The sequence below is a fragment of the Anabrus simplex genome, chromosome 6 (genome assembly GCF_040414725.1).
Source record: "Anabrus simplex isolate iqAnaSimp1 chromosome 6, ASM4041472v1, whole genome shotgun sequence".
Taxonomy (NCBI): domain Eukaryota; kingdom Metazoa; phylum Arthropoda; class Insecta; order Orthoptera; family Tettigoniidae; genus Anabrus; species Anabrus simplex.
The window spans coordinates 202,581,239-202,593,762 of record NC_090270.1 but is presented as its reverse complement, the minus strand read 5'-3'; the positions used below and the strand labels follow the sequence as shown (position 1 = coordinate 202,593,762).

Below are 12,524 nucleotides of genomic sequence, written 5' to 3'. Positions count from 1 at the left end.
GTCAATACAAAGTTATAAATTCCATTAATAAACCTCCACCCAAAATTAAGAGATACCAAACTGATGAACTACAGATAAACCAATAGACTGTTGAAAAGTATGATGAGTGCCTGTGGTCTTGGAGTTCTCTGACTGGGATGAAATGACCAGAGGGATTCAAGAAGCAGCTGAAAGGATTATAATCTTTGCCAAAAAAAAAAAAAACACCCATGGTAGAATGGATATTGTGACGTAGCGCTGCAGAAACAGTCCAAGGCATGGAAAAGGTGGTGTTCTAGCTAGAAACATTTCAAAGACTTCAAGGAACAAAGGAAACTCACAGCAAAAATCCTTCAAAACATGAAGAGGGGGTATGAGAGAGATCACCAACAAGGTTGAATGTTCAAGAACAGGATCAAGGATTAAACCCCTGAACAAGGAAAACTCATCCTTGTGAACACTTGGCTATTTCCAGAAACTTCTGAACCACGAACCTCTTGGAGATTGTCCTTTGGGGAACATCTGTTTACTGTAAATTAAGAGATTCACTCTCACAAAATAAAAAAGATTTTAAAGACATTAATAAACTAGAAATCAACAAAGCTCCAGGGAGGACTCTATTACTGCAGAACTATTCAAGTAGGATGGTAAAAATGTGGTGAGCTAACTAGTGGAACTACTTGTCCATATTTGGGAGACAGATGAAATCCCAAGAGGTTTAAGAATGCACTCATCCACTCTTTGCACAAAAGAGGAGACCAAGATAACATCAGCAACCACAAAGGTATCTCCCTTCTTCCTACATAACATAAAATCCTCTCAAAAGCCTTGCAACATAGAATTGAAATTCATCTAAACAAACAGATAGGTGAATATCAGGCAGGATTGAGGAAAGGACATTCATGTGCAGAGCAAACATATATCCTAAAATCATTAATCAAAATAGGATTGATGAGAAACCAGAAGAAGGACAATCTTATGATTTGTAGATTTCAAAAATATGTGTAATTCCATAGATCGTGAAATGCTCATGAACATAATTTGGGAGTTCGGAGCTGATGAAAAATCCTTGCCTATAATTAGACAAACTACCCTCACAAACATCATTTCTCAAGTTAAATTTATGGGTGAACTCTCTATTCCATTTGAGATAAAAACAGGCATAAGGCAAGGAGACAGCCTTTCTCTACTCCTCTTGAATTTCATCCAAGGAATGGAGATCAAGAATGACTGAAACTGAAACTCAGATGGGGGGAAGAGAGATTGTGAGGATAAATGTCTTAATGTTGGACAGTTTAGTCTTTGCAGATGGCATCATTCTGATAACAGACAATGTAGACAATGTTCCTCACACAGCCAAGAAGCAAGTGGAAGAACTACAAAATGTTGCAGCCAAAAATCAGAATTAAGAATTTTCTTTGAAGAAAAAAAAAAGCATTCATAGTGTCCGAGAACTGTAACATAATTTGCAGACATCCATCACCTTGATAAATGTAAATACCTGGGAGAAATTCTCTCTCCCAATGGAAATGAAAAAGGGGCATTATAAGAGAGGGTGAGGAGGACAGAGATGACCTTCAGACTATGCCATGACACCAAAGCCAAGTCCATTTCCATTCAAGACAAATTAAAACATTACCGCAGTGGCCAGAACGGAGTGCCTTTATGGAGCGGAAACACTGGCAAAGGTGGCAGACTTCGTCCTTGGGAGGAAAAAACAAAACAAAAGAAGATACCTTTGAGAAATCTTGAGTCCAAAACATCGAAAACGACCAACATATTTTCCAGTTGAGACAGAATGAAAAACTCTACAAAACCATCAAGAAAATTACGATGACTATAACGCAAAGGAGACTGACCTTTTATGGACAAATAAGAAAGATGAATCAAGAGAAGTTGGCCAACACAATAACCGGCATTCCCTAGGTTTCAAACTGTCGTATATGTGTTCCTAACAAATAGTAGGCTACTGTATACGAAATTGCTCTGCTGTGGACAATAAATACACTTCACGGTCTTTAATTAATGTTTTCATTCGGGAGATAGTGGGTTCGAAACCCTCTGTCGGCAGCCCTAAAGATGGTTTTCCGTGGTTTCCCCATTTTCACACCAGGCAAATGCTGAGCTTGTACCTTAATTAAGGCCATGGTCCTAGCCATTTCCTATCCCATCGTCGCCATAAGATCTATCTGTGTCGGTGTGACGTAAAGCAAATTGTAAAAAATAAAAAAAATAATGTTGAAGCTGCCCCAATTAATGATTTCATCCTCCCACCGGATGCAATCTACTATATTAAAGTAGTTTTAAAAATGATCATGGACTCCCATTGCATATGAGGTAGCATTTCCTCCTGCAAAATTAAACTTTTCTCTTAAATTCTACTATCTGAAATAGTTGTTGAAATTTCAATACAGTAACTCTGAAGTAGGCTTACTGTCGAGACTTAGCTCTGTCATGCATTTAAAATTCAAATAAGTTTTAATACTCTCCATTTGACTCTCTTGTTAATTTCATGCACCCAGAAACTTCTCTGATCACTTGTAATTTTATGCCTCCTCGCATCTTCTATCAAACCGTCCATTGCAAGCCTGAAGATTCCCGTAGAATTCCGTTTGATTCTGTTCTGCTAGATGTGAGCGGTCGAGTGGAAATTTCGGCTGTTCAGTTCGATTAGATTGCACTAAGTGGGAGCGAGCCTTTACATAGGTGCACAAGGACCTAGAAGAATGGGTGTCAACGAGGAAGAGACAGGGACAGATCAACATTTATTTAAAAGGTTGCAGGAAAGAGGAAAGCACCCAAAAGGTCACTGATGTAGCCAGAGAACATCTCGGCGTAAGAATGATAACTTAAAGATCTATGGTGAAAATGAAAAGAGAAGGGCATTAGAGAAGGGCAGGTAGATTGTGTAAACATTGCCCACAGATGGTTGTATCCATGAATGAATGAATGAATGAATGAATGAATAATAATGTGACCTACTGCTAAGTATGAATTAATTATATTACATACAGTAAACACCAAGTGTGTCACCAGAGATCTTTTACATACGGTACTAACATAATTTCACATGAAGTGCTGAATGGACTCTTTTCCACCCTTCAAAAATTAGTCTCTCTCTGCCAGTTATGAATCCATGATCTTTGGACCCAGAGGCTGACACTACTACTGAATGAAAGTAACAAGGTTGTTGAAGCCCATTCTAGAATATAAAGTGCACTCATGGCATAACATCTCACCACAAATGGATCTGGATAAAGTATTCTCATAAGCTGTCCATATCACAAATATATATTCTTTAAATTAAATTTGTGACCTCATCCCGAGGTAAAAATAAAAAAATAAAAGAATGAATGGTGTATGGCTTTTAGTGCCGGGAGTGTCCGAGGACATGTTCAGCTCACCAGGTGCAGGTCCTTTGAATTGACACCCGTAGGCGACCTGCGTGTCGCGATGAGGATGAAATTATGATGAAGACTACACACACACCCAGTCCCCGTACCAGAGAAATTAATCAATTAAAGTTAAAATTCCCGACCCTGCCGGGAATCAAACCCGGGACCCCTGTGACCAACGGGCAGTATGCTAACCATTTAGCCATGGAGCCGGACATCCTGAGATGATGCAGATCTTTTCAGAGACAACCACAATGGATGAGGGCTGCACATACCTTTCTAAACACATACCAGTCCTCCAGCCTATCTTAAATTTCTGGCAGAATCAGGGACTGAACCTGGGTTCCTAAGGATGGCAACTAACTGTTACACTACAGAAGTAGAAACAATAATATATTGTATATACCTATAAATAGCAAAACTTACCACTAGTACTATTTACTGTAGATGCTAAATTAAGAATTCCAATTATATTTCTTTGGTATGTTTTGATTCATTTGCCACTGATGATAAACAAATTTGTACCCTCAAATACATAATATTACTGCTGACAGCCATTATTAATCACTGCATTCCTGTAGGTAACATGAATCTCCATTCTTTAGGTTACATGTTCATAGCAAAGAGTGGATGGTTTAAAATCATGACACAAAATTCAGATTATCTAATTCACTAGAATCAATTAAATATTGAACTTATCTTACCTTAGTGACACTTATATTATCCAAGTCTTCCTGTTTTTGAACAAGGTAAGATTCTTCTCCTGTGTGTAATTTATCTTCCTCTTCATCATTCTGATGAAGATCCTGAGCACTATGGTAGATTGTGAACCGAGATAAACTAATCAACTCTTTTCCTCTTGGTCCTTCTGATGTAACAGATATTGTGTCTTCAAAGACATCATCTTCGTCCATGGCAGTGCACAAAACAAATGACCACCTGGAAGTATATAATGTACCATTGAGTAAAATAAAAATTACACTGAAATAAGAAACTGTTATACAGGATGTTTGGATTTTCCCATTACAAACTCCTGGGGCTTGTAAACAGGACCAAGTAGATTACATTTTGAAATGGAACCTATATCTAGAAATGTACATTTTCTGTGCTACATGTACCTACAGCAACTTCAAGTGTTTAAATCTGCTTCTACTGGGGAAAGAAGCGATTACATTCAGGTATCAAGTTTACCTGTATTGAGTGAGTGTGCCAGAACATGATTCATAAGTACAATGTTTTCATCAAAGTTGGTGGTCACCACATCCAGGTTCTGTTGTTGAGGACTAGAATGTTAATCATCATTTGATGAAAAAAATAGACATTTAAGTTTATGTAGAAAAAATCTGTTAATGTCAGAAAACAAATAACATTCTTTATTTTTGCTTTAATGTTGGACATTTTTGCCAAATTAATAAATTACTGGTTTGATTAAAAAGAAAAATATTTTTAATGTAAAGAAATGAATAATTTTTTTTTTCCCTTGACATTGAGCATTGTTGGTTTGTTAGAAATATAATTAACTGAGCTGCAACTAATTAAATTACTATGGTTCCTTCACCCAGCAGATGCAAGAGATTTAAACACTTGATCTGAAATTGTCGTACCTGTAGCACTGATAATAATGTGTTTTTTTTATGTCCCACTAACTATTGTTGACGATTTTTGAAGAAGCCAAAGTGCCAGAATTTTGTACAGCAGGAGTTCTTTGCATGCCAATAAACCTACAGACAGAAGACTGACGTATTTGAGCGCCTTCAAATACCACCGGACTGAGCCAGAATTGAATCTACCAAGTTGGGATCAAAAGGCCAGTGCCTCAACTGTCTGAGCCACTCAGCCCAGCTAAAGCACTGACAATGTATGTTTCCAGACATGAGTTCTTATTCAAAATATTATCTGGTCAGTCCCCTCTACAAGCACAATGAGTTTGTACTGAGAATTTCTTAACACTGTGTATACAGTGATTCTCTAGTCTAAATGGCTGAACATTCCACAGGAGAAATGCTGCACATTTCAAATGGGAAAGAATGTCTAGATATCTGTGTTAGCGAGATAACCATAGAATTTCAACAATAGCCGAGTGGATAAGGTTTATCAAGGTGTTATTTTCTCTCTCAAATGAATACAACAGCCATATCATATCATTATTTTATCAATAAGTATTAACACACCGGATGAGTTGGCCGTGCGTTTAGGGGCGCGCAGCTGTGAGCTTGCATCCGAGAGATGGTTTAAACCCCACTGTTGGCAGCCCTGAAGATGGTTTTCCATGGTTTTCCATTTTTACACCAGGCAAATGCTGGGGCTATACCTTAATTAAGGCCACGGCCACTTCCTTCCCACTCCTAGGCCTTTCCTATCCTATTGTCGCCATAAGACCTATCTGTGTTGGTGTGCTGTAAAAAAAATAAAAAAATAAAAAAAATCATTGTTAAGCATTAGCACAGAAGCCCAGGTCTGATACAGAGCTCTTGCCACAAAATTTAAAACTCTTTCACGGATTGGAACAAGGTGCCTTCAACCTCAGGCAATAGAACTAAGAAGAAAGGGTTTTCTGTAGTTTCTCTCATCAGATCCAGAATCCAGGACAGTACCTATAGAACTTACAGGTTATGGTTGCATCCTTTGCTATTCTGGCACAAATGTATTGCAAACAAACAAACCACTAGGCTACAGATACCACAGCCACATGGATTACACTGATTTACAAGGGGGTAGATATCTGACATATTTACTTGTTTCTAGTGCAGTTTTTCATGCTGATTTCAAGTCTGAAAACCATTTTGTTCTATCACATCAGGTTTTGACGATGATGGCAAAGTTTTATTATTCATAGAACAGCATTCATCAAAAACTGTTTTAAATGTTTTTCTTTAACTTTCATACAAAGCCAAACATTTCATTTGTTCATTTTTTATCATCAGTGACAGCGGATATTATGGTATCCAGAGGTTGCATAAATTCACCGGATCTGTTTTGCTATTGCAAGTAATCAGCTTCATTTTCCGTATCAAAATCTAATCACAGAGAGTTACAATAATTGAAAATCTTCCACCTTTTTGATACTTTTTATTTGCTTTTTAGCAAATTTTTTTTAATAAACAGTACATGTTTCATTCTCACTTGGGAACATCTTCAGCTGTTGTTTAAGCTTAGGTGAATCGCTAAGTTTCTGAACACGTTATTTGCAAGTACATTGATTCTCTTAAAGATTACTTCCTCATTTCCTCATTTCATTTCAGAAATTGAGACGAAGCTCCCTTCCCAAAAACTAACCAGCAATCAGCTTCAAAGTTCCGCATTAGACTCAATTTAGGGCACTTTAAGCAAGCTCATAATAAATAACAGTTTACCTGGAAGGAGTGAAAGAAAAAACATTCAACAACAATTTGAACAGTGTCATGAAGCCAATCATTTTTAAAACCTTTTAACCGGAAGACAAACAGACATTTTTAATGTAACAAAGTAAAACTTTTAACAACTATTCCAATGAATAGATATAGTTTTTAAGCTGACCAACTATGTAATCATCCAGTCTCATTTCATTAACCCATTAACCCCCACAATGTTTTAACATCATTTTAATTTAATTTGTATTCTAGTAGTCTTTAAGAGAATCAATGTACTTGCAAATAACGTGTTCAGAAACTTAGCGATTCACCTAAGCTTAACAACAGCTGAAAATGTTCCCAAGTGAGAACGAAACATGTACTGTTTACAAATAAAAATTTGCTAAAAGCAAATAAAAAGTATCAAAAAGGTGGAAGATTTTCAATTATTGTAACTCTCTGTTTTGCTATGCGTGCGGCTATACAAAAAACAAATCCAGTATGCGCCATATGGTGCATTTGAACTAATCTTAGCTAATGCCATGTTCATTAGTACTCCATGTAGAAACTTCCATCTGTGAGTTGCTTTCCTTGATACTATGCAAATGGTTGATGTTACATATCTCAAGAACAGTGGGTGATAGAGTTAAATGGTTTGCATACTCTGAATCAACATTTCAGTTGTCTTAGAACATATGTTGTTACCAAGATATCTACCGAAAGTCATATTTTGTTGATCAGTGTTATCAAACAGACTTAATGCACAATAAGTACACAAACTGTTGAGCAGAATGTTACAATTCTCTTATATGAAGCAAAAAAAATCATCCTTTTTTAGGAGTATTGTGGAGATGAAATGTATGAAGCACAATGGTGAACAATAGTAATCCTTATTGTCAGTTAAATACAAAATATTTGCAATATCACTACATACAGTAAGTTTCTTCCCTTTTTCTGAACTTATTCAACTTCCTTCTTATCCTATACTTCTCATATGAAAATCTGATTTGATTTGTTTATTTATCATCAACAGAGTCATTAATTCTCCAATTACAGATGATATAATACATTCAAATAATAACAATATTAACAGCACTTACTACTACTACTAAATATAACTAAGCAATATATAATCTATATATATAAAATAAGAGTTTTGTCTGTACATTGCTCAGAATTTGAAAATAATGGTATTTCTGTATCGGTCATGTCCATAGTAACAAGAAAATGCACTTTTTACTTTTCCGTAATTTCTGTCTGTCTATCTGTATGTATGTACACGCATCACGAGAAAACGGTTGAAGAGAATTTAATGAAAATCGGTATGCGAGGTCGGGGGATGAGCCTCTACAATCTAGGCTATAAATCATTTTGCTCACGCTGAGTGAAATGGTAGTTTAGGGGAAGGCCTAAAATTGAATTCTCAACTATTTATGTTATTAGTGGTCTAATGAAAATCGGTATGTGAAGTCGGGGGATGAGCCTCTACAATCTAGGCTATAAATCATTTTACTCACGCTGAGTGAAATGGTAGTTTAGGGGAAGGCCTAAAATTGAATTCTCAACTATTTATGTTATTAGTGGTTGTATTTTACAGAAAATGGGTATGCAAAGTCGGGGAATAAGTTGCTACAATCTAGGCTATCAATAATTGTGTTCACGCTGAGAAAAATGGTAGTTTAGGGGAAGGCCTAAAATTTAATTCTCAAATGTTGTTATTAGTAGTCCTATCCTGATGAAAATCGGTATGCAAAGTCAGGAAATAAGTCACTATAGTCTAGGCTGTAAATTATTTTATTCACGCTGAGTGAAATGGTAGTTTAGGGGAAGGCCTAAAATGTAATTCTCAAATATTTCTTATTAGAGGTGTAATCGATGAATGCTACATAACTAAGGTTATTTAGTATTAAATTTCTAATGTCTTATACATTGTTACCGTACTGGCTATGATCACAAAGATATTCATGAATGTGGATTTTTGTTACTAAGTCCATATCAGCGCCGAGTAACGAGAAAATGGGTAAACAGTATTTAATGAAAATCGGTATGTAAAGTCGGAGGGTAAGAAACTACAGTTTATGGTATAAAATATTTTACAAATCACAGAGTCGAAAGAAAACTAAATGTGAAGGCCTACAATATAGAAAGCTCATAACATTGATCAACAATAACATTACATTGACCATTGTTTGTCGTGATGTGCTTTGTGTCTTCTGTTGCCCCTCATCTCCGGTAGATAAGATTACTGCTGCGTACAGAGTATTTTTTAATTTGATTTACGTTTCACCGACATAGATAGGTTTTATGGCGACGATGGGATAGGAAAGGGCTAGGAGTGCCTTAGGCCTTAATTAAGATATAGGCCCAGCATTTGACTGGTGTGAAAGTGGGAAACCACGGAATACCATCTTCAGCGCTGCCGAAAATGGGGTTCGAATCCACTATCTCTCGGATGCAAGCTCACAGCTGCGCACCGCTAACCACACGGTCAACTCGCCCAGTCGTACAGAGTGTAACAGCCTGTCTGAATATTGATGGTAAGTAGCTGGGAAGTTAGGTAACTTTCTTCTTTAGCATGCCATTCCCCTGGTTTATAAATTTTCTGATACTACTGGTACGTAACACACTGGATCATCATAGCATTCAGGCTATTCAATCCCTACTCTGAGGCACTGATTGGAATGAACAGTGTGCATATTTAGCGGAATAATGGCAGATGAGTGTTCATGGCAATCTGCGGCCTGGTCATCCCAGCTCTGGAACTTTGGACTATTAGATTGGCACCGCAATCTAACCGCAGCACTGTTCGTTAAAAGTAATAAAATGTGCGGCTTTCCATTTGATCGAGTATTTTATATGATAGCATTGCTTTTGATTGCTACATTCATACTTACGTTTTTGTAATGACCTATGTTGATTTCAGGTTAGGAAAACCACAAAGTCAGTCTTTCTGAGAATCCCGTAGTGAAGCACGGGTACATCAGCTAGTATATATATATTTACAAAACATATAAGGATGAAATGAAAACGGAAAAGTGCTCATACATTTGAAATGACTGAAGGAAAGAAGTATAACTTTCATTTACCAAATGCACAGAACAAGATACAAGGAACGCACTGTCTATCAAGCGTCCATAAGATGCCTACAAATTTCACTAGCTGGCAAGTGAAATATATTCATCATCCCGCTAATTTTGTTCAGGGATCTTAGGGCCTGCATAAACCAAGAGTTCCTGTGCGATTCCATTCTGCACCTGGGTAAGTGAAAGGTGACACCCTGTCGGATGTTGCGGAAAGGAACATGAATTGGTAGAAACTGGAGTAAATTGGGACAGTCAAGGAAATTACCGATACATTTGTGTATGAAACGTGCGTGTATGAAAGCTTGATACCCAAACATTTTTTACTGGCCCATTTTGAGAATCTGATCTGACGCTCTAAGGCATTAACTAAGTATTGCTGTGAGGGGATCCACACTTCAGAGCAGTACTCTAGACGAGGTCGTATAAAAGAGAAATACAGGGTTTTCAATGTGACAACAGATTTAAAACTCTTGCAATTTCTTTTGAGGAAGCCTAACGTTTTAAATGCCTTGTTAACGATATTTAACACATGCTCATTGAAAGACAGACCATTTTGATTGCTAAAAATAATATCAAGATCGTTAATTTTATTAACACGCTTCACTTCTTCATCCTTTATATGATAATTGAATACACTGACTTGCAATTTTCTTGTGAAGGATATTGCACTGCACTTTGAAATATTTAGGGTTAAATGCCACTTTTTGCACCAATCACTAATATTATTTATATCAGACTGTAACAATTCACAGTCACTCATCTTTTCAATTACCCTGTAGAGTTTAAGGTCATCAGCATAGAGCAGGTAGTTGCTCGAATGGATTTGTGATGGCAGATCATTAACAAATAGAAGGAAACACAAAGGTCCCAGTAGTGAACCTTGTGGAATGCCAGACATGGGCTGATAAGGACGAAAAATGATACCCTCGTATTTTACTGAATACCTCCTGTTGTAAAGATGGCATTTAAACCATTCAAGCATGCTTCCATGAATGCCATATGCTGACAATTTAGTCAGAAGAGCATTATGCTGCACAGAGTTGAAAGCCTTGGAAAAGTCTGTGTACACAGCATCAACCTGCCTGCAATTGTCCAGAGCGCTAGATATGAAGTGGGAGTACACAGCAAGATTGGTGGTAGTTGAGCGTTTCTGGACAAAACCATGCTGGTTAATATTAATTAAACCACTGACTGCACTGTACAAGGCTTTGTACAAGACTCTTTCCGCTACTTTGGAAATGAGTGAAAGAAGAACTACTGGTCTGTATTTGACAAATAAAGATCTGTCACCTTTCTTAAAGACTGGAATAACATATCCTTTCTTCCATTCGGATGGGAAATTGCCTGTACGAAGTGACCAGTTGATTATTGTGGCTAGTGGGGTTGCCAGCTCCTCAGCACACTCACGTAACACAATTCCTGGAATGTGATCTGGACCACATGACTTCTTCGTATCCATCAACTTCAAGATGTTGCAGACTTCTGATTCGAAGTTCCCACTGATGATAAATTAATTTCCCTGAATTGTTCGGTGTGAGAATTACAGGGAACACTGGGTGGATGGAATTTTTTGAAAGTGTCAGCAAAATTATCCAGAATTTCTTTCAGTGAGCTAATTTTGTTGTCTTCATTAATCATCATAGAGGGTAGCCGCCTAGATTTTGATTTGCAATTAATTAATTTCCAAAATCTTTGTGGATGTCTGATAATATCTCCTCAACAGACCCGACATAATCCCTGTACTTTTTCTGCTGCATTTGCTTGTATATTGGGTCTGTTGATGAGGATATTATCAGACATCCACAAAGAATTTCTTAACTCCGGTCACACTTTTGGTGAGCAACCCAGCCACTGAGAGGATGTTTAGGGTTCATCTGTCTCAAATAAAACCTGTATGAAATCTCTTATTTTGCAGTATAGGCCACAAAGTTATGGCAGTGAGGAAGTAGTTATATTTCTTAAACTTAAAAATATTATTTTGTAAGTAGTATGGGGAGGCCTTGTGCCCCGCTCATATGCATCTATGTTTATTACCTTGTTGCTGTATATCATCCTGTAAAAAAACCTTCCCCTCCGGTCAAAATTTGCTTTTCTTCTGTTGCCTGTCTGCCATTACCTTTCCCCACATCCAAAACTGAGCCTGCATTTCACACACCCATCCTTGATGCCGCCTGCCACATCTGAACCTGCAGTTTAAATATAAACAAAATTCTCTCTCTCCATAAAAACAAGCACTGTCCCCCAGTAAATTATTGTTTCAGTGCCCTCTTTATCATCTGCGGCCAGTTCATAACAACTCGCAAGTGATGCTGGCAGGGGGTAAGGGCCCACCCCGTTCTGGCCCAGTCTCCTTCATTACGGCGAACTTGAGCACAATCTTTACCGGCAAGGGCTGAGGTGCGGTACTACAACCGCCTACTTCATCATGGGGCAGTGCTTCAATATCTGGTCTGTGGCAACCATCACCATGGCTACCCCTCTCAAGGTAGCGGGAGAGAGATATCTGAGGGTACTTTGGGGGTCCGGGGGACCCCACCCGGGTATTGGCAGTGGCGGCCGCACTTGCCGTCAGATTTGAACTGTAGCTCCCGGACTTCTACGACTTCAGGAAAACTTCAAGACTTCTTTACTACATAATTACTTCCAAATGAACTTTCATAAAGAAATTTTCTGACTATAAACTACAACAAATTTTAATAAAAAGAAAATTTTCTAAACTGTGTCACCTGAGGAAGACT

At 37.6% G+C, this 12,524-nt stretch overlaps 1 protein-coding gene across 2 annotated transcripts in view; it reads right to left on the bottom strand.

Annotated features, from left to right (window-relative positions):
* Positions 1-12,524, bottom strand: part of LOC136876310 (anoctamin-1) — a 277,484-nt gene that overhangs the window by 254,074 nt on the left and 10,886 nt on the right. The window contains exons 1-2 of one of the 2 annotated variants that reach the window (XM_068228377.1): positions 5,546-5,667; positions 4,079-4,313 (exon numbers count right to left, since the gene is read on the bottom strand). In XM_068228377.1, the coding sequence (XP_068084478.1) occupies positions 4,079-4,288 (210 nt within the window). In that variant the 5' untranslated portion in view covers positions 4,289-4,313; positions 5,546-5,667. Of the gene's footprint in view, positions 1-4,078; positions 4,314-5,545; positions 5,668-12,524 lie in introns of those variants that run through there. The other variant, XM_068228376.1, reaches the window with a different exon arrangement.